The following is a 21,660-nucleotide window of genomic DNA, read 5'->3' as shown; positions in this document are numbered from 1 at the left end:
GCGCGAGCGAGCGAGCGGGGTCCGGCGGGTTGGGCAGAGGCCGCGAGCCAGCGCTGAGGAGCCGCCCGGCAGCGATGGCGCAGAAGAGGCGCAGCAAGGGGCCCGGCCCCTCCCAGGTAGGGAGCGAGCCCGGGGGCCCTCCCCCCCCGCCCCGGGCCCCACCCCTCCCCCCCCAATGCCGCTCTGACGCGCCTCCCGCCCGCGCAGGGGGAGTTGCTGGCCGCCGAGGAGGACTTGGCGCCGACGCAGAGCGCCAGCCAGGCGCCGCGGAGCCTGGAGAGACTCTCGCCGGCCCAGGTGGATCAGAAGGTGGGTGTGGGGGGGGCGCGATGTGTGGGGGGGAGCGATGGCGGCGGGGGGGGCGCGATGTGTGTGGGGGGGCGGGGGGAGCGATGGCGGCGGGGGGGCGCGGTGTGTGTGGGGGGGCGGGGGGAGCGATGGCGGCGGGGGGGCGCGGTGTGTGTGGGGGGGCGGGGGGGAGCGATGTGTGTGTGTGTGGGGGGGGGGTTGGCAGCCCCTCCGGGTTGCCCCGCCGCCTCCAGGACTTACAGATTAATCTCGAATTAACGGTCAGGGCCTGGGCTGAAGCCCCAGCCATGCAGCCAACCGACACTGGCAAAGCTGTGGGGGAGGGGGGGGTTGCTCCTCCCCCGGGAGCCCCCTCCCTTTGGGTAATGCCCCTTGCCCTCCACCCGCAGGTGAGCGAATTGGTGCAGTACCTGCTGGTCAAGGATCAGAAGAAAATCCCCATCAAACGGGCAGGTAAGAGGCCTGCTGGATGGTCATGGGCTTTGGGGGCAGGGGGGTCTGCAGTCCCCTTCGCATGAGCAGAGGGGCTGCCTGCAGCCACTTCTCTTCCCCACTCAGTCTGAATCCAGATCTCTGTGGCAGCAGAGCCAGGACTCAGCCATCTGGCCACAGGGACTTCAGTCTCCCCCTTCTGTGCTGCGTCTGCATGTTTTGATTAGCCTTTTCCTGCGAGGGGACCCCCTTGCCCCCCGCTTCCCAGAGCTGGTGATAGGACCCAGGAGTCCTGACTCTCAGCCTCCTCTGCTCCAACCCATTAGACCCCACTCCCTTCTCAGAGATGGGGATGGAAACCAGGAGTCTTGGCTTCCAGTGGTCCCTGCTCTAACCACTGGACCCCACTCCTCTCACAGGTGGGGACAGAACCCAGGAGTTCTCATTCCCCACTCCACTTCATATGGCTCACCAATAATGTTTGAAACTTTCAGAGACTCAACTTAGATCCGTATGGTGCAGACTGTGGGATCCCCAGGAGGAGTATCTGATGAGGAGAGGAATCTAGCTGAAACAGTCATTAAAAAGTTACAACTGCAGACCTTTTGATTCTACTTTTGGTTTAAGTTGCAGTGGGAGAGGTTTAGGTTGGATAGTAGGAAAAACTTATTCACTAGGAGGGTGGTGAAGCACTGGAATGGGTTACCTAGGGAGGTGGTAGAATCTCCTTCTTTAGAGGTTTTTAAGGTCAGGCTTGACAAAGCCTTGGCTGGCATGATTTAGTTGGGGATTGGTCTTGTTTTGAGCAGGGGATTGCACTGGATGACTGCCTGAGGTCCCTTCCAACTCCAATATTCTATGATTCTGCTACTGGCCCTGCTGAGTTAGAGGGTTACCACTGCAGGGGCACTGTCTTGCCAGCAGGAGTGTTAGGAGCCATGAGAATAGCTGTAACATGTCTCCCTCTCTTCCCCTTTATAGATATCCTGAAAAATGTCATCAAAGACTACAGAGGCATCTATTCTGAGATCATTAAGCGAGCCGGCAGGACCCTCCAGCAGGTCACCATGATGTGGGGGGGTAGAACGGGGGGCTTGGCTGGGGACACACTCCATGGGCAGGCTCAGCAGAGATTTGCCAATCAGTGCGGGGCACTATGGAGTACTATGCTGCAGGGAGCTTGGCAGAGGGCACTCTCCCCTGCCAGTCAGTGCTGGGTGCTAGGGGGCACTATGTTGCATAAGGGACTATCTTTCAGCTGAGTGATCTCTAAAAATCTTTTAAAGCTGTTGTGTTTGTCTTGGGCTTTGTCTGCACTATGACTTTTGTCGGCCAGGGGTATGAAAAAACACACCCCTGCTCGACATAAGTTTCACCAGCAAAAGTGATGATGGTGGAAACTTATGTCAGCAGGAGAGTGTTCTCCAGCCGGTGTAGAGTGACTACACAGGATACACACTACCTGCCAGCATAGAGCGGCTGCATTATGTCTGTAGTGTAGACATAGCCTTGATGTTCTTGGTCGGTATTATCTTGGCTTCTTGCAGCTCTTGCCTCTTACCACTCGCCTCCCAGTGTCAGGGATAGAACTCAGGAGTCTGGGCTCCTCCCATCATGCCCTGCTCTAACCACAGGACCCCACTCCCCATCCCATGCCTCTCTGAAATTAACCTCACCTCCTCCCTTCCCCTCCCAGGTTTTTGGGCTGCAGCTGGTGGAGATAGACCCCAGGAATCACGTCTACATCCTGGTCAGCAACCTGCCACGCCTAGCAGTGGAGAACCTGAAGCAGTAAGGGACGGAGGGGGCTGGCTGGCCGGGGTGGGAGGCAGCATGACAGATTCCTTCACCCTCACCCACTTCCCCCCATCAAGAGGCTTCCAAGCCTTTAAGAGTTAATCTTTGTCATTAGGCTCCACCCACCCACCAAACCCCATCCCACATAAAACTGCCATGGCTGATCCCTGCATGCCCCCATCCTGGCATTGTGTTCCTCTGCCCCTTAGTGACCACAAGGCTGCCTTGCAGTGTCCATGTGGCTGAGGTCTGCTGAGAGGTCTATAGGCTGTCCTTGGCTCTAGTAGTTAGAGTGGGGGAGGCAGGGAGCCAGGATGCCAGGGTTCTTTTTCCAGGTCTGGAAGGTTTGAGAGGAGTCTTTGCTCTGCCATTAAGCCTTCTACTTCCTTGTCCAGATCCCCAGTCCTCTGCAGAGTTCCCTGGGTGAGTGACACCCCCTCTTGTGTGTTGCAGGGATGATTGCACAGCAAAGCTGGGCCTCCTCACTGTTATCCTCAGCTTCCTGTTCATGAAGGGCAATGCTGCAAAAGAATGTAAGCCCCGCCCTTTCCCTGCGGGCTTTGCCCTTTCCCTGCAGGCTCCACCTCCTGACTGACATTGTCACTTTGCCCTTTCAGCTGCTGTGTGGGAGATGTTGAGGAGACTGCGAGTTGACCCAGGGTATGTGCGGGGTCTGGGGTGCCAGGGGTTAATGCTGTCCCCTGCCAGTTGCAGGCTTCTCCCTCTCTGGGCACTAGCTAATCAATGAAGGGGCTTGCAGAGTTGGGGTGGAGCAGCAGGGGCCTGTGCCCTGAGGCCATGATCTTTAACACATTCCTATCCACAACCCCTCCAGAGTAAGACACGAGGTCTTTGGGGATGTCAAGAAGTTGGTGACTGAGGAGTTTGTCCGCCAAAAGTAAGTTTGGGCTTGTTGGGATGCCTGGATTCTATGTCTGGGAGGGGAGTGGGGTCTAATGGTTAGAGCAGGGTGGGTTGGGAGCCAGGACTCCTGGGTTCTGTGCCTGGCTGTGGGAGGGGAGTGAGGTCTGACTGGATCCCTGGGGTGCAGCCTTGGACTGTGGGACCACTGTGCCCCTTTAACCCTCCATCCTGGGCTGTCTCTGTTTTGCTAGTGACAAGCAGCAGCCCCCTCCAGGTGCTTTGATCACTCAGCACAACCACATGTGGATACCCACACCCAGCTAGATTGACTGACTGCTCCCAGAGCCAATCATGAAGCGCACAGAAAAAAGCACCAGAGCCAAATTCTCTCCTCCTCTCCCACCCTCGCACTCCCGGTCTTGTACCTCAGGAATATACCATTGTGCACTGCTCAAGACAAGTAGTGCAAATTTATTAATTGGTTCACCACTTCATCAATGGAAAGTGGATCTACACCAGCCTTTGCAAACCTGAGCAGATTTAGCACACATTTCAAGCAAACTCACTGGTAAAGATAAGCAGTAAAATAAGTTTATTGACTACAAAAGATAGATTGTAAGTGATTATAAGTGATAGTTATCAAAAAATAATATAAGCACCCAGTCTAAACACTCAACCCTATTAGACTGGGCAACATCTAGGTAAAGCAGTTTTTCTCACCCCACTGGATATTGCAGTCCTTAATATACAGGTTTGTCCCTTCAACCTGGGCCAGTTCCCTATGTTGAAGTCTTCTGAATGTCCTTGTTGCTTGCAGCAGGAGAAAGGCCCAGCATGTGGCCCTGTGTTCTGTCTTATACCCTTAGTCCATGTGCTTGGAGAACACAAGTCCAGACATGTCTGGTGGGCATTGCTGAGTCACAAGGTGAAGTAATACCCCAGTGTCTCTTGTGAGTAAGTCATTGAATTGTAACTGGGTTGCTGGACAATAGCAGTTAATAGTGGCTTGACACCTGCCTGGATGTTGGTTACTTTCCTTGGCATTGTCTCTGAAGAGCTAGTATCTGAGTGCTTCCCAAAGCATATTTTAGTGACAACCATACAACTAGTTTCAGCCAGCTCCTGATTGGCTTCAGGTGTCCCAATCAATCTAGCATCCTCCTGCCTTCTGGAAAGTTCTTAATTGGCCCCAGGTGTGTCAATTGACCTGGAGCAGCTGCCATTTACTTATCTTAGTACCAGGGATTTGTTTAACCTGGGACTAATATATCAATCTCTCATTACTTTTCTATAGCCATCTGGCCGTGCCCTGTCACAATATTTAGCTACAAAAGTGACATTCAGTTGATCATAACCTTTCCCTGATACCTCACATGACCTGTTTGATATGCAATATCACAGTTGTATCTTGAAATGAGGAATACGTATGTATAGAATGTCACAGTGTCTAGTAGGATGGGGAGGTGAAGAGTTAGCTCCCAGCCCCCCTGCTCTAACCAGTAGGCACCACTCCCCTCCCAGAGCCAGGCACAGAACCCAGGAGTCATTCTGTCACTCACCCTCCTTACGCATTAGTAGATTTGGGCCCTGTCTGAGGTGCTGCAATGGCCCAGCAGGTTGGGTGGCTGCTCTCTCTGCAAGCCTGGGGGCAGGCAGTTCAAATCCCATGTGGCCGGCGTGTTCAGAGCAGCCATGGCGGAGCCTACAGCCTTGCTGTTTATACCATGCCACAGATTATCTCGTTGCCCCTTCACGCAGTCAACCTGGAGGCCAGTTCCCTGTGCCGGAGGGCATCGGACACGCACACAGCCTGAGCTGGCCTTTTTACCTTCTCTGTGGGCTGGGAAGAGCCACCAACCCATTTTCTCTCTGGCAACAGGAAGGAGGGCTGGTCCCAGGGGCTCTGGAGAATGGAGAGCACAAAGGGGAGGGGCATGGAGTCCACACCCCAACGGGCTGTGAGGACAGGAGTAACAGGCAAGCTAGAACACAGGTGTCCTGAGCCCACTGCTCTACCTACTCGGTCCTGCTGGGAGCAGGTTACTGGGGTCATCTGGCTGCTCTTTGGGAGGAAGTGGGGCTCAGGGGGGCAGGGATTGATGTGGCCTCAGTGACAGTGGAGGGGGGGCAGGGATTTGATGGGTTGGAGAAGTGGGTATGGTTGCTGATTGCTGTGCTCTTGCCCCCTCAGGTACCTCGAATACAACCGCGTGCCCCACACAGATCCACCTGAGTTTGAGTTCCTGTGGGGGGCACGGGCTGTCAAGGAGACCTCCAAGATGCAGGTCCTGCGCTTCATCGCCAAGGTACCTGCCTGCTGGGGGGGACTCAAGGGACGGGAGCGCTCTGATTTAGGGGGAGCAGAGCCTGAGCCCCCAAGGGGGCCTAAGCTTGGGTGCCTGGAGATGGGAGTCACTAAGCGGGGGCTGTGGGGAAATGAAGACTAAAACCCTACAGGGCAGGTCTTGGGGAAATGGGGGGACAGTCCCTGGGCAACCAAGGGGACTGAGGTTTGGGGATATCCCAGGGTGCCTGGGCAAGGGGGTCCTCCACAGGGGGAGTAGACCCATGTGCCTTAAGGGCTGCTGCTGCCCAGGCAGGCCCTGGGGGAGATCACAGCCCAGCTGTCTCAATCCCCCCTTCCTGCCTCTTTTCATCAGATCCAAAATAAGGATCCCAGGGCCTGGAGCACCCAGTATACTGAGGCAGCAGCTGAGGAGGCAGCTGTGGGGGGCCTGTTCGAAGATGTGAGCACCCCTGGTGGGGCCAGCCAGGGGGCACGGAGGAGGACCTGGTGAGCCTTATCCACTTCACCCCCAGGTGGTCTGCCCCATGATCCTTGTGAACCAGCAGACCTGCAAAGTAGGGGACCTGTGCCTCTGCCCAGGCTGAGCCTGATCCAGCACCCAAGGGTTCGCTGTGGCAGCTGCCTCTGCCCTCCTGATCTCAGCCCACCTGAGACATGGCCCATGGACAAATGGGTTGTAAAATGCAGTTTTGATTATTGTATATTGATTAGTTGAGCTGCAGAGACCCCTCCTCACCTTTCTGGAGGGGGGCATAGGCAGCTTGTGTGAACCCCTCCCTCCTGAGTTGCATTGGAGTGGGTTTCCTCTGCACGCAGGGGCTGGGTCAGAGCTGGGCACTGGCATGACCTCTGATCCTTGTGTTGGTGGGAGGCACTCTCCTGACAATACAGTTTCCGCCTCTCGTTGTGGTGGGTACTTATGCTGATGGGAGAGCGCTCTCCTATCTGCATAGCATGTCTTCACCAGACACGCTGCAGCAATGCAGCTGCACCGATGTAGTGTGGTAGCGTAGACTAACCCTAAGTGCATTAAAAAAACTAAGTAAGTTCATGGGGGATCAGTCCATCAAAGGCTATTAGCCAAGATGGTCAGGGATGCAACCCCATGTTTGGGTGTCCCTAAACTACTGACTAGTGCTCTATCTTCAATTCTCAGATGTCTGTGTGTGAAGAGAGAGAGAGTCTCTCTCACACACACAAATTTGCATTTATAATCACTGGAATCTTGGCACAATGCCCAGCTAACTGATTACACTTAAAAAGCAAAAAACAAACCAAAAAAAACCCGTTAAATCTTTTGCAAAATAAGAGTTGGTCTGGTTCACATAGTCCTTGCACACACTGATTTCAAAGAGTAAAGTCAGAAGGATCGGGCCCAGCAGTAATGCCTTCTCCACCCAGGCCATAAAAATATGATTGAAAAATTGTTTGGCTGTAACAATTTATTTGAGAATTGAACAAACCAATTTAGTTTAATACACCAGGTGCATGTTGTGTTCTGAAGCATTCTATAAAAAAGAACATTAGGTTTGTTTAAAAAAAAGTAACCAAGTGATCAAACGGCTAGGTAAAAACGGAGAATTGTGGTTAACAAAAAAACCTAAACAAACAAAACATGATAAAATATATTAAACATACATGTTTTCTTCCAGTACATGAAACAGGCAGCACAGCACACGGTATAATGCTTTTTTACACTCAGTGGAGCTAATTTTTATTCTTGTATTCAAATTCTGTTTGTTCTTTCTAATACTCAAAATACACAATGCTACTGTATAAGTTAGCATAAGACACAATCATTTCATTTGCAGTGGTGCGTCTGTATTTTCTGCTGAGAAAGCTCTAACTAACGATCATCATCATAAATGAAGACGTTCTCATATTTACATATGGTGTATCACATGCTCTGTCTAGTTTAAGAAAGGTGGGGAGGGGCCCCCCAAGATTCTTTAATCTGGACCTGCCTGGGCCACAGCTGTTTTGGGAACCAAATATTTTGCCTAGTTCCAACTCACTTCCTGTGAAATTCTCTCCCAATCTGACACGATATTGACCCAACCAACTGAACAACAGTGTGAACATATCCAATTACTTCAGCTAGCTGCACCATTTGTGGGGTACTATTGTCCACCATTTCAGTATGGAGATTTAAAATACTTAAGTATTCCCTCCTGGTGACTGAAATAACTTCCTCTGTTACCATGGAGAGAGGTGAAAAAAATCACAAGACTATTTTAGCAAATGGTAATCTGTTTCAAAGTCCCTAATGAATCTGATCCACGTTCTGTCCAACAAAATACCCAGTTACGTGACCAAACGGCATTCAGGAAAGAGAGAAAAATCCCTAATGCAGAGAAATTTGATAATTACCATGTAATACACTATGAAATTCCAGAGGAGGTTATATTTAATGATTCAAAAGGCAGGAGGACAAATTCTCCCACTGTGTTCTATGATCCATTCAAACGTGCTTCACTCAACACCACCTCATTATTATTTTTCAGAAGTTTTAGCATCATTAAAACGGGGGAAAACAGCAGCCTTTCCATCTGCTCAGCAGTAAAAAGCCCCAAAGTCACTTTTTCAATCGATAGAAACTGGGATTTAAGATCAGAATGATCACACTGGCTTTGGGATCCATTCAAATTTCCCCTCCAGGTCTGTGAGACTTTCCAGTGCTAACAAGTCTTTGATTTTGAAACAGAGAGAGCTGAGAACAGTGTCTCACATGACACTTTGAGAGGCGGAGGGATAAATTCTAAAGCCGTAGTGGTGATGGGGCAGAGAAGAATTCCCTCCAGTTCACCCCAAGGTACAAAAATAACTTTTGAGCACTACCTGGAGAAAGTGAGAATAACAAGGAGTGAGACAATCTGTCCACAAAAGGTGAACTCAGTTACTCTGACAATCACTCTGCTAGTGGGGGAACAATAATACTCCTGGGGGAATTCTGTGCCACTACGCAATGCAGAATTTTGCAGAAATTAGTAGTTTTTTTGCATAATTTCCTTTCCCTCACAGAAATGGACTGCAATCCTGCTGGCCACCAGCAAGGGCCGCTGGACCCAGCTGAGCCCTGCTTGCACACAGAAGACACTGCAGCAGTGAGGAGAACCAGGGAAGAGTCGAGAGTTCCTGGCAATTGCAGTTCCCTGCATGCCCCGAGGGAAGAAGGCGGCATGCAGGAAACTCCACACAAGCCTGGGACCCAGCAACAGGCTGTTTCTCCCTCTGGATCCCTGGCCAGTAGGGGGCTGGTGTCTGGGCTGGGAGGGCCACTGCTGGGCTCTGGGTGGTAGTGGGATGGGTGCCTGGGCTGGGGGGCTATGGCTGGGCTCTGCACAAGAGGGGAGTTGCTGTCTGGCCCAAGGGGGCACAGCTGGTCTTGGGAGGGGCCTGGGGTTGGGTCACAGCTGGGCTTGATTGGGGGAGGGGAGCTGGTGTCTGGGCGCAGGGCTGGGATCGGCGGCGGGGGGGGGGGGGCGCGGGGCAGAGAAACAGGAACTGGGCTGTCAAAGGGGTTTCTTTAGCTCTCTGCTCCTGGGGGAAATTTTGTGTGTGTCGGTATTGTTACAGTCATATTTGCTGACAAATAATTTGAAATAAATTACCAAAATAACTGAAACGGGCATGATTATGTAGTGTTATTTTGACAAATAACATTGGCAGAATGTTAAAATATGTGCAGAATTTTTATTTTTTCTGCGCAGAATTCCCGCAGGAGTAAATATAAATGCGATCCTTAGGGTTGTTTGAACTAGGAAGAGTGATGCAAGTTCGGTCAGCTTAAGGAGAAAAATGCTAGCTAACGCCAACCACTTTCCCAGGGCTATGTCTTTACTGCAAAAATAGCTTAGCATTTAAATCAAGATCGTAACTCAAGCTTGCTAACTCCATGGAAAACCCGAGTGGAGACAAGGTCCAGGTAGATTTTACCTCAGTGTAGCTAGCTGAGGTCACCCCATCTCCCTATCTGGGACTGACAGACATTCCTGTCAGGAGGGGCACACGCTCCCATGACTTACAGGAGGATATCAAGGAACTGAGAGAACAGACGATGGGCTTCACCCCAAAGAAGGGTGAGCGGCAAAAGCAGGCAACTCAGCTGGGGGAGCTGAGGGACCAGAGTGAAGCAAATGGTGCAAACAGCTTTGAAGGTCACTATGTGGGAAATAGCAAATGTATTATAAAAAAAACCCAAACTCCGGCCAGCCCTAGTCAAGCTATTTACGGGGTTACTCTCCCTTGTGGATTCTTTGATGGGTAACAAGGTGTGAGTTCTGATTGAAACTTTTCCCGCACTTGGAGCATTTAAAAGGTCTGTCTCCTGTGTGGATTGTCTCGTGTCTGATAAGGTCTGAGCTCCGAGTGAAGCTTTTCCCGCACTCTGAGCATCTATAGGGTCTCTCCCCCACGTGGGTTCTCTGATGCTGAGTAAGGTTTGAGCTGTCAGTGAAGCTTTTCCCACAGTCAGCACATGTGAACGGTCTGCTTCCCGTGTGGATTCTAAAATGTGTAATGAGGTTTGAGTTCCGATTGAAGCTTTTCCCGCACTCAGAGCACGTAAAGGGCCTGTTTCCTGTGTGGATTGTCTGATGTGCAATGAGGTTTGAGCTCACACTGAAACTTTTCCCGCACTCGGAGCATTTAAAGGGTCTCAGTCCCGTGTGGAGCCTCCGATGTCTACTAAGGTGCGAGTTCCGATTGAAGCTTTTCCCGCACTCGCAGCATCTATAGGGTGTCTTGCCAATGTGGATTCTCTGATGTGTAATAAGAGCTGAGCAGCTACTGAAGGTTTTCCCACACTCACTGCAGGTGTTTTTTCTCTCTCCTGGGGGGATTCTCTGCTGGGTTGTGGTTTCCTGGAGACCCTTGCCACTTCCCCAACGATCCCCTGGCTGTTTCCTCTGCTGCTTCTCTGGCCAGTGATGACTCTCGTAACCTTTTCTCTGCTCACGACTCCAGTGAATAGTCTTTTCAGATCTTTCTGATAACATCCCGGGTGGTTCCATGTGCTGAGTATCTCCCTGCTGTGGAATCTCCTCTTCGTTCTCACTCACTGCCCCATCACCTGCTGCAAGAGAGAGAATCCAGTCATGAGTCATTCCCTGCTCTGGGGAAAGGGGGAAACATACCAAAATAATTGCTGGAGAGATGGAGAAAACCAGGAGCTGACTCCTCCCAAAACTTTTCCCAGAGGAAAGCAAGGATAGGATGGGTCTGCTTCCACTCCGGGGGAAGGGGCGCAAGGGAGGAAGCTATGCCAGATGTCAGTGAAGGTGGGTGGGAAACTGACGTCCTTCATAAGGAAGCATCACATGCTGGGGACAGTTGGTGCCTATGAAAGTAAATGAAGGCAGTCTCCAAAGCAATGGAGCCTGGGCAGAGATTCTGTGTTAACGGGCTGGGATCCCCTGCAGCTCCAGATCCCCCAAATCTCCCCTTCCCTGTGTAGCCCACAGTGTCACCTGGCAGAGGACACACCATACCACGACTCTCCTCAGGCTGACACCCTTTGTCCCAACACACTGCTGTCATTATCAGTACTAAACGTTGTTATGTAAAGTATCCTATGCAAACAGGTACCATGCCTGGCATTAATAGTACTGTGTGCTACGTGTACTGCTCATGTGCAAGGAATTATAGGCATGTGCTGAAAAGGTTTCTAAATGTGTTTTATAAGCAGTGCATATGCCCAGCCTGCCCCAGACAAAGAAATGCTGTTTTCCTGTGTCTCCAATGGAAATTGAACCAGGCAGTTCGTGAGAGGACAAAGAAAAGCCATCTACATATAACATAAACCAAACCCTCAAGCTAAACCAAGTGTGGGGTGGGGGTGGGAGGAGAGACCATTTAGCACTCATGATGGAATGCAGCCTGCACACCAAGGAAGCCTTCCTGGCTCTTGGCACAGAGACAGACTCTGGCTGTCTGCCTTTGGGTATATGACCCATTCTGGCATCCATTACCTAGGGGACTAAGGGGGAGAAGCGCCCTTTGAGCTCGTGCAAAGTGGATCTTTTTGGCCTGAAAACCTGGGGTAGCTGGAACTGACTACAGATGATCAATTGGTGACTTCAGCCCTCATATAGATTGCGCTGATCACAGTAAGTCTTCCATTCTTCTCTTATCCTGGCCTTCCTTCTCCAGGTGCAGCCGTGCCTTTGCATGATAAAATCTTCCCATCTCTTTGGAGGTCAGCAGAGTAGTTGTTTCAGTTCCTGTGGATATCACTCAGCGACAGCTGCAGCCATCGATTGTCAGTGAACCTAGCTATATGCCCGGCCCATCGCATTTTACTGTACCTGCTTTCAACAATGACGTCCTGCACTCAACTCTGCTGTCTGATCATGTCATTGGGGACTCGATCGCTGACTGAAATCCCCAGAATTCTTCTTTCCGCCGCCCTCTCCATGACAGACAAGCTGTTGCTCCTCTATCTTCGTAAGCGCCCATGTTTCACTGCTGTATAACACTGCCGGCAGTAGAGGTTGGCGTGTGTTGCCTTGCTGATTTTTCCTTGGAGGACACCCCTGGTAGAACTGAATGCACGCCAGCCAGCTTCCTTTCTTTGCGATAGTTCGCCTTCCTGACCGTGGCGCGTGTTGATTTCTTGACCCAAACAGATGTATTGCTCAACAACTTCTATTTGTTCCCCCTTGACTATTATTTGGGCTTTTGGCAAGGCCTCAAACCGCATAAAATTCATTTTAGAGCGGTTCATTTTCAGTCCCACTTGGCTGTTTTTTGTGTCGAGTTCTCACAGCATTTTCTGTTGTTTGATAATGTTTTTGGCAATCAGCACAATATCATCCATGAATCTGAGATTGTTTAACTGCTCTCCGTTAACGCTGGTTCCACCCTTCCAGTTCATCCGCCTCATTACCATTCTGAGGCAGGCTGTATACAATGTTATTGTCTATAAATATACGTCAAGTGATGTATCTTATGAAAGCCCGTAATGCTCTGAATGTTATGGTCAGTAGGGTGTGTACACAGAGTCTGTTTATGGCTGCTGCTGGAGTGACCCTGGAGCCAGTTGCTGCTGCTGCCAGTGTGGCTGGCCCTGGGACTTGCCCGAGCACTTGTATGGGGGCCAATGGAGCTGTGGCCTGGGGGCAGACAGAGCAGCCGCTGCTCAGCGGTGCCCAGCTGCTGGCTCCCCGAGGGCTCCCAGCTAAGATTTAATCGGGCGTTTATAGTAAAGGTCACAGACAGGTCACAAGCCATGAATTTTTGTTTATTGCCCATGACTCGTCCATGACTTGGACTAAAAATACCCTGTGACTAAATCATAGCCTTAGTCATGGTGCCCAGGGGGCTCAGGAGAGGCAGTCGTGGGGGGCAGGAAATACTGGAAGCTTTATTAGGACCTAAATAAGGAAAACCTCATTGCCCCAGGCCCTGCACACCTTTATCCCTCAAGGCCAGGAATTCTCTGTCGGCCTCTTAAAACACACACTGCGAAGGCTTAACACCCTTCCATTGGTCTGGTCTTACTTTTAGAGTTAATGTAAGAAAGTTGCAAAAATTCTTTACATCACCTAAAGGCTCCCCAGTGTGAAGTGAGAGAAACACTGGTCTCCACTAGCAAAGCCCCCTCCTCCTTCAGAACGAGCCCCACACAGCTCATTGCCCTCTTCCCTTCACAGCCAGTCTGTATACACTATAGCAGCCCTATTTTGCATTCAGGATCAGTCTAGACAAGGGTTCCAACCCCTCACTCCTGAAACTCTGCTGCCGCCCTGTGGCCTTTTTCAGCCGCTCATTACAGCTGCAGACTGCATCCTGTGTGGCTGTTTCAGCCTCGTCTCACCATTTCACACCACTCAGGTTCTTGTTCCTTTCTCAAAGGGAAATGCACCCGTCAGCTCAGGATTCACTCTGACCCCCCCAGACCTCACTGCAGGAGTGACCTGGGCAGTCACTGCTCCACCGCTTTCAGGTTTATCTCGGGCTGGGGGCAGCAATCCCCAGCCGCTAACATGGTTCTCGGTCTGAACCCCCCCAGGAGAGACAGAAACGTACCTGTGTGGTGCTCCAGCTCCAGCCGCAGAGTCTCTGGGGAAGGAGAGGAAGGCAGAGGTGAGAATTCAGGCCCTCGCGCTCATGGGCGTATTCCTATTGGTTACTAACGTATTTGCTTTTCATGATGAGATGGGGACCCAGAGTGAGGCTGGTAACTCAGGCAGAGCCGGCCCCACAGGGCTACTCCCATGGGGAAGGAGAACTCCCTGAGCGGGGGCTGAGACGGAGCCCAGGGTCAGCGACACACTATAGCCCCTGACTCCTCCCCAGGGTGAGGGTCCCTCTAACCAGAAGGGAGCTGCTGCCAAACTCCAATTCACCTTTGAATCCCAGCAGCACCTCCTGCAGGATGGCACTTTTCAGAGAGAAATCGCTGAGTCTCTTCTCCAGCTCCGCAAACCCCGGCTCTGGCTTCTGAAACGGCCCATCCTCCCTGCTGGGGAAAGCAGGAAGGGTGAGACATGGGTCCAATTCCCAATCCCAGAAACCCCCAAACTCCAGAAAACCTGCATCTGAGCTTTATCATCTGAGATGTCACCTGCCCACAGCCCGGTGCGCTCCATGGGCCCAGAGAGATGGGATGTGGGGAGCCACTGGGGCCCGGAATGGAGACAGGTTCTGGTGACCTCGCTGGGACCAGCATTGGGATATGTGGAAAGGGAGGAGACTGAGACCAGAAAGTGGGCGTGTCCCATGTGCTCACAGGGGCCACAGATAGAGCTCAGGTCTTCCTCAGGGATTGAACCTGGACCATTTAATGCCCAAAGCCCAGAGAACTTCAGCTAAAGCAGTGACCCCCAGGGTGTCAGCCCCATTGGTGGAGATGTCTGTATCCCACTTATCATTGTCCTTAGGCAAGGGAATAAACTGGGGACACCTAGGCACAAGGATCCAGGGAGGGAATCTGCCCTTTACATAGAAAGCTTTTAATTACTGTTATTTATAAAGTACTTCATTGTCACAACTTTTTTCACTCAAAGGGAAAACAGCCACTTTTGCTATTTCTACCCCGTTTCCCTGCCTTCTTCCCCCCTCCCCCTGTCCTTGTCTACACTATATAGCTTTTGGAGACACAGCCGTGCCACTGAATGTCACGCAGTGTAGCAGTTGTCAGCTCTCCTCCCGACAAAAATTGCCCCCCCCCCCCCAATGAGCGGTGTTTGCGTTGTCGGCAGGAGAGTGCTCCTGCCAAGAACATGCTGTTCACACTGGCACTTGCTGCAGCAAAACTTTTTTAAAAAAAAAAAAAAACAAAAACCCTGAAAGGCAAAACACCACTTGCCAGTGTAGACATAGCCCATATCTCTCCTCTGTTCTTCCCTCCCTACAGCAACTCCCTATTCCTACCTCTCAAGGACTTTGTGATGGAGTAGCAACTGTCTGCACAGTGAATGGGAGGGCAGGGGATGACTTTAGGTGATGGACAGTACCTGGGCCTGTAACCTGAGCGAGGCATGGGGGAGAGGAGGTCAACACCTTTGCCCGGGAAGCCGGACAAAGGAAGGGGCCGGCTGGAGGGGGTTAGTTCAGTTTCGGTTTTGGGCTGGGTGGTTGGAATTCAGGGAACCCCAAGCTGGGGACTAAGCTTCCTGAACCCCAGAAGGACTTGATTGAGGGGTCCTGGTTGTGCCTATAAGCTCTGCTATAGCCTGCGTTCCTGTTGTCCAATAAACCTTCTGTTTTACTGGCTAGCTGAGAGTCACTGTGAGTCCCAGGAAGAGGGGTGCAGGCCTGGACTCCCCCATACTCCGTGACAGGCTTCACTCCCATCCCCTCCCAATCCCACCTGCTACAGAGATCAGCAATGGACATTCAAGCGACATCATTTCAGCTGACACACCAATGAGATTCTCAGGGGAGTTCACACATCTCTGAGCCGGGTTTCAGGCCGTTTCACAGACTCAGGTCTGGTCTGCACTAGAATATTAGGTTGTCTTAACTACATTGCTCAGGGGTGCGAAAGATCCACACCTCTGAGCAGCGTAGATAAGCCAACTTGAGTGCCCCAGCAGACAGTGCTGGGCCAAACGAGGGTCTTCCATCAACCTAGCTCCTGTCTCTGGGGAGGCAGATCACCTACACCAGTGAGACAACCCTTCCCGTCGCCATAGGGAGCGTCTACATTGAAACGCTGTAGACAGGCCCTCAGGAAGGCACCATCGCCTCCCTTTGCATTTCAGAAGGTTTCTTTGCCAGCGTGAAGGCTAGAAACCTATTTTTAAAAGACAAAAGCTGAGATTCTGCACACTGTGAACACGTGATGTGGCCACGTAAACCCATCAGCCAGGCTGGGTCTGACCCACAGGCTCTGTGTTTGACAGCCCCCATTAGCTGTCAGGTAGTAAGAGGCTCTTTCCTTCCTGAAGCAGCCACTAAGGAAAGACGTGATCTCAGGCATTCAGCCAGCGTGTCATAGCGTGGGAAATGCCACAGTCAGTGGAATTACAATTCTAAACCATTGCTTTCCACGTGAACGCTGAAATGGAGCCCAGGACGTACCTGCTCTCAGTGTGTCCAGCACCCTGCACAGGGGGAGAAAGAAGAGGCAGTCAGTGGGCCTAGCCCAGGCTGGGGTGGCCTCCTGCTCTGCAGGGGAGTCAGCACTGGAGCCACGGGTATTTGGGGAATTTCAGACACTTGGGTTCACATTCAGAGAACAGCTGCCATCTCCCTCCCTCACTGCTACGCCCAGCTGGGACATCTCCCTCAGCAACCCCAGGGGTCCCTGCTAGGAGGTCGCCATCAGGGAAAAGTCTCTTCTCAGGCACTTTACAGGAACAGAACATTCCCCCTAATGCTGAGAGCCCCCCTAAGCCCCCTCACACCACTGAACCCATTAGCCTGGGATGACATGGGACCTTGGGCCTGGCGCGGGGGGGGAGGGTGGGCTGGGAATTTCACCCTCAAAGTGCAGAGAGACATTTACAGGGCAGGAGAGACGGTCTTCGGGTTACAGCACCCAGGACCCCCAGGTCGCAGCTCTGGCTCTGCCACAGACTCACTGTGTGACTGTGGGCTGGACTCTGCCCTGTCCTGTGCCTCACTTTCCCCTTTGCACAATAGGGATAATGTCCCTGACCCCACCTTGTGAGGTACGTCAGGGGCTAGGGCTGAGAAGCAGCGTATTAGCGCTGCCATAAGCCAGTCTGACCTGCAGGGATTGGCTCCTCGACTGCTGCTGCCCCTCCTCTCCGATCAGGGAAATCTCCCCGGACGGTCTGAAGACGCCCTTGTCCCTTCTCCTGACAATGGCTCTGGCTAGCTCCTCCAGCTGGGACAGCAGGAGCTGCTCCTGCTCCTCCAGAAACTCTCGCAGCTCCTTCCACTCCGCAACGATCTTCTGCCTCTCGGCTTCAGTCTGTTTCTGCAACCCAGGGAGAGGGCAGCTCGGTAACGGGAGAATCAGACCTGTGCCCCCAGCAGATGGGGGAGTTATTTACCAGAACACAGGGTTGATGCGGCTGGTGATGGGAGCTCAGTTAGGCCAGGAAGGGCGGAGGAAGGAGGGTGGGATGAGCTGCACATGGCTAACAGGGGGGGCTTTTTTCCCTAAACCTCATCAAATTGCACTGAACCAAACTCTTCATCTGCCCACCCACATTTCCTCTCCTTCTCCCCATCTCCCTTAGGGGCGAGAAAGGAACCTGGTCACTATAACATCTGAGCAGCCCTTGGGCAGGGCCTCTCCAGGCCACAGACTGACACTCTCCTGCGCAGCAGCCTCTTGGACCCTAAACACATCATGTTGCTCCGACGTCTGATCTTGCCCTCTCCCTGGGCTCCAGTGGGGAGGCTTTCCTGGCTGAGGCTGGCAGCACGGGCCCTGTGTTTGGTGTCACTCAGGGCACTCTGATCCCAGGCAAACCCGAGGGGCAGGGGGCTCTGGGCACCTACCAGCAGCTCTGCACTTTGCTGCTCCTCCTCGGCTTTTCGCTGACAGGCCAGATGCTCTCCCGGTACCTCCTGGAAGAAGTGGGGGGAGAAATGTTACTCGAAAGAGCCTCACAGCTTCCAGATATCAGGGCCCAATCCTGCCCTGCACATGCCTGTGCAGAGCCCCCAGGACTGACTTTCTTTCCAGATACAGTTCAGCCTCAGTGAGGAAGATCTCACGGGGGCAGTGAAAGCAGGACTAGGTTTTCCAAGGAAGACACAGGACACCCTGGTGAAATGACAGGGCTGCAGCCCAAACTCAGCCCCAAACATTACCCAGCCCCATCCACATCCCAAACAACCATAAGAACGGCCATACTAGGACACACCAAGGGCCCATCTAGCCCAGTATCCTTTCTTCCAACAGTGGCCAATGCCAGGTGCCCCAGAGGGAATCAACAGAACAGGTAATCATCGATTTATCATAGACTCATAGAATATCAGGGTTGGAAGGGACCCCAGGAGGTATCTAGTCCAACCCCCTGCTCAAAGCAGGCCCAATTGCCAACTAAATCATCCTCTGTCGCCCATTCTCAGCTTCTGGCAAACAGAGGCTAGGGACACCATCCCTGCCCATCCTGGCTAATAGCCATTGATGGACCTGTCCTCCATGAATGTATCTAGTTCTTTTTTGAACCCTGTTATAATCTTGGCCTTCACAACATCCTCTGGCAAAGAGTTCCACAGGTTGACTGTGTGTTATGTGAAAAAAAACAAAAACCTGCCATCTATTAATTTCATTTGGTGACCCCTAGTTCTTGTGTTACGAGAAGGAGTAAATAACACTTCCTTATTTACTTTCTTCACACCTGTCATGAGTTTATAGACCTCTGTCATATACTTTTTCAAGATTAAAAGTCCCAGTTCTATTAATCTCTCCTCATACGAAAGCATTTCCATATTCCTAATCATTGCTTTGCCCTTTTCTGAACCTTTTCCAATATATCTTTTTTGAGACGGGCCGACCACATCTGCACGCAGTATTCAAGATGTGGCCATACCATGGATTTCTAGAGAGGCAATATGATATTTTTTGTCTTATCTATCCCTCTCTTAATGATTCCCAACATTCTGTTCACTTTTTTTAACTGCTGCTGCACATTGAGTGGATGTTTTCAGAAAACTATCTACATCATTATCCTCCATTATTTTATACATATAGTTAGGATTATGTTTTCCAATGTGCATTACTTTGCATTTATCAACATTAAATTTCATCTGCCATTTTGTTGTCCAGTCATCCAGTTTTGTGAAAGATCCTTTTGCAGCTTAGTTTTGTATCATCTGCAAATTTTGCCACCTCACTGTTTATCCCTTTTTCCAGATCATTTATGAATATGTTGAATAGATCTGGTCCAATTACAGACCCCTGGGGGACACCATTATTTACCTTTCTCCATTCTGAAAACTGACCATTTATTCCTACCCTTTGTTTCCCATCTTTTAACCAGTTACTAATCCATGAGAGGACTTTCCCTCTTATCCCAGGACAGGTTACTTTGCTTAAGAGCCTTTGGTGAGGGACCTTGTCAAAGGCTTTCTGAAAATATAAGTACACTATATCCACTGGGTCATCCTTGTCCACATGCTTGTTGACCCCCTCAAAAAATTCTAGTAGATTGGTGAGGCATGATTTCCCTTTACAAAAACCAGGCTGACTTTTCCTCAACAAATTCTGTTCATCTATGTGTCTGACAATTCTGTTCTTTACTATAATTTCAACCAGTACGCCCAGTACTGAAATCAGGCTTATCAGCCTGTAATTGCCGGGATCACCTTGGAGCCCTTTTTAAAATTTGGCATCACATTAACTATCCTCCAGTCATTTGTTCGGAAGCTGAGGTAAATGATAGGGTACAGACTATAGTTAGTAATTCCTTCAGAACTCCTGGGTAAATACCTAGTTCCTTCAGAATTCCTGGGTAAATACCATCTGGTCCTGGTGATTATTAACTGTTTAGTTATCAGTTTGTTCCGAAACCTCCTCTAATGATGGGTTTGGGAATCTCTCTCACATCCACAGCTGTGAAGACTGATGCAAAGAATCATTTAGTTCTCTGCAATGGCCTCATCGCTTGAGTGCTCCTTTAGCATCTCGATAGTCCAGTGGCCTCACTGGTTGTTTAGCAGGCTTCCTGCTTCACATATGTATATATTTTTAGAATTGCTATTTCTTTTTGAGTCTTTGGCTAGTTGTTCTTCAAATTCTTTTTTGGCTTTCCTAGTTATATTTTCACACTTCATTGGCCAGAGTTTATGCTCCTATTTTCCTCACCAACTTCCTCAGTTCCAACCACAATGTATGCAAAATGCCAGATCTGAACATGGACCCCTCAAACCAAATATCCCCCCAAACCACACACACCCAATACCCTAGCTCTGACCCTTGCACACACACTGGCACGCCCCCAAGGCCCAGCTTTAAATATCCTCCACATCTACAGACCCCTCACACCAACACATGCCAAAGTCTGGCTCTGACTCCCCCACGTCCACGTCCCCGAGCCCAACTCCAAACAACCCCCCAAACTCAAGCAGCCCCACGATCCCTAGCTCCAGCCATTCCACCCACATAAGAGCATTAGAAGGGCCATATTGGATCACACCAATGGTCACCTAGCCCAGTGGCCGGTGTCAGATGCTTTGGAGGGAACGAACAGAACAGAGTGATTAGCATGAGATCTGCTCCCTGTTATTCAGTCCCAGCTTCTGGCAGAGTTTAGGGACATCTGGCACTTTTGGGTGGCGGGGGGAGCATGTCCCTGAATATCTTGGCTACCAGCCTGTCCTCCCTGAATTTATCTAATTTCTTTTGGAACCCAGTTGTACTTTTGGCCTTCGCAACATCCCATGGCAAGGACCCCAGGCTGATTGTGCCTTGTGTGAAGAAGTACTTCCTTGTGTTCTTTTTAAACCTGCTGCCTGTTAATTTCATCGGGCGACTCCTGGTTCTTGTGTTACCTGGAGAGGTAAATAGCACTTCCCTCGTCACTTTCCCCAAACCATCCATGATTTGATAGACCTCGATCGTACCCGCCCCCTGCCAGTGGTCTCTTTTCCAAGCTGAAAGTCCCAGGGATATTTCAATCTCTCCTCGGGGGGAAGCTGTTCCATGCCCCTTCTCCTTGGCGCTGCCCTTCTCGGTACCTTTTCCAATTCCCCAGCACCGTTTTGGAGACGGGGTGACCTGATCTGCGCGCAGCGTTCGCCAGGGCCAGCCACGCGGCCGGACACGGACACAAGGACCCGGGGTACACATGTTGAGGTCCGTGGTCATTTTCCAAGAAACGCTGAATGACCCGAATGACACGACCCCCCCCCAGGTCCGGCACCCAGCAGCTGATTGTGTCAAGTGCCCGTCAGGCAACAGGGCGGTGCCGGCCCCTGGTCCTCCCGGTGCGGATGCAGGCGGGTTTCCATCCCGGCAGGGGGGATTTGTGGCTCATTCCCCGGCCCTTCCCCAGGGCCCCCGACACCCCTGCGCGTTGCCGGCTGCGGGTGTCCCCGGAGCCCCCCAGGTGGGGTGACCAGAGCTCCCGGTTTTATAGGGACAGTCCCGATATTTGGGGCTTTGTCTTGTCCAGGCGCCTACGACCCCCCAGCCCCGTCCCGATGTCACACGCGCTGCCCGCTCACCCCGCGCCCAGTGACCCCCGGCCTGTCCCCGGCCCCTCCCGCCGCGCCCGCCCCGCACCCCCCCACGGGCCCCCCCGGCGCGCGGCCCCGCCCACCTCACCGCCCCGCTGCCGGCGGGGCCGGAGCAGCCGCCGCGCTGAGCCCCCTGCCCCGGCCATGGCTCCTCGGCCGGACAAAGGGCTGCGGGCGGGGCGGGGCCGCCCCGGATTGGCCGGGCGGCGGGTGGGGCCCGCGCAGGGGGGTTCGTGACGCTCGGTGCCTCCAGCTCCCGAGAGAGGAGCCGGAGCCCAGGCTCCGCGGGGGGTGCCCGGGCTGTGCGGGGGGAACGCGGAGCAGAGCCCGAGGAGCGGCTA

At 51.9% G+C, this 21,660-nt stretch overlaps 2 protein-coding genes across 3 annotated transcripts; one reads left to right on the top strand and one right to left on the bottom strand.

The window, feature by feature from the left end:
• Positions 1-9,335, top strand: LOC115638996 (non-structural maintenance of chromosomes element 3 homolog). 2 transcript variants are annotated; one of them, XM_030541222.1, is made up of 11 exons: positions 2-116; positions 208-309; positions 699-762; positions 1,723-1,802; positions 2,438-2,532; positions 2,992-3,071; positions 3,156-3,198; positions 3,374-3,436; positions 5,594-5,708; positions 6,063-6,196; positions 8,732-8,820. In XM_030541222.1, coding segments are annotated over exons 1-11 (819 nt in total). In that variant the 5' UTR covers positions 2-74; the 3' UTR covers positions 8,733-8,820. The 2 variants fall into 2 exon arrangements, with proteins under 2 accessions (XP_030397083.1, XP_030397082.1); XM_030541223.1 differs by lacking the exon at positions 6,063-6,196 and having other exon boundaries at positions 1-116; positions 8,732-9,335.
• Positions 9,336-9,375: 40 nt separating this feature from the next.
• Positions 9,376-21,469, bottom strand: LOC115638995 (zinc finger protein 436-like). The gene is made up of 7 exons (XM_030541221.1): positions 21,403-21,469; positions 17,633-17,701; positions 16,890-17,102; positions 16,238-16,260; positions 14,059-14,174; positions 13,739-13,771; positions 9,376-10,784 (listed from the first exon to the last, which is right to left on the bottom strand). Exons 1-7 carry the CDS (start codon positions 21,463-21,465, stop codon positions 9,946-9,948), a joined length of 1,356 nt encoding a protein of 451 aa, XP_030397081.1. The 5' UTR covers positions 21,466-21,469; the 3' UTR covers positions 9,376-9,945.
• Between the last annotated feature and the right edge of the window lie 191 nt (positions 21,470-21,660).

The sequence above is a fragment of the Gopherus evgoodei genome, chromosome 23, assembly GCF_007399415.2.
Source record: "Gopherus evgoodei ecotype Sinaloan lineage chromosome 23, rGopEvg1_v1.p, whole genome shotgun sequence".
Lineage (NCBI taxonomy): Eukaryota > Metazoa > Chordata > Testudines > Testudinidae > Gopherus > Gopherus evgoodei.
Note: the sequence above shows the minus strand (reverse complement) of the source record. Positions and strands in the feature narration are given on the sequence as shown.

Excerpts from the sequence above, each read along its gene's own strand:
- LOC115638996 (XM_030541222.1), top strand. The coding sequence starts at position 75 with ATGGCGCAGAAGAGGCGCAGCAAGGGGCCCGGCCCCTCCCAG. Across the intron at positions 117-207 it reads AGGGGCCCGGCCCCTCCCAG|GGGGAGTTGCTGGCCGCCGA; the intron begins GTAGGGAGCGAG and ends CCGCCCGCGCAG. Across the intron at positions 5,709-6,062 it reads TCCTGCGCTTCATCGCCAAG|ATCCAAAATAAGGATCCCAG; the intron begins GTACCTGCCTGC and ends TCTTTTCATCAG.
- LOC115638995 (XM_030541221.1), bottom strand. The coding sequence starts at position 21,465 with ATGGCCGGGGCAGGGGGCTCAGCGCGGCGGCTGCTCCGGCCCCGCCGG. Across the intron at positions 17,702-21,402 it reads GCCGGCAGCGGGGCGGTGAG|GAGGTACCGGGAGAGCATCT; the intron begins GTGGGCGGGGCC and ends CACTTCTTCCAG. Across the intron at positions 17,103-17,632 it reads AGCAAAGTGCAGAGCTGCTG|AAACAGACTGAAGCCGAGAG; the intron begins GTAGGTGCCCAG and ends CCTGGGTTGCAG.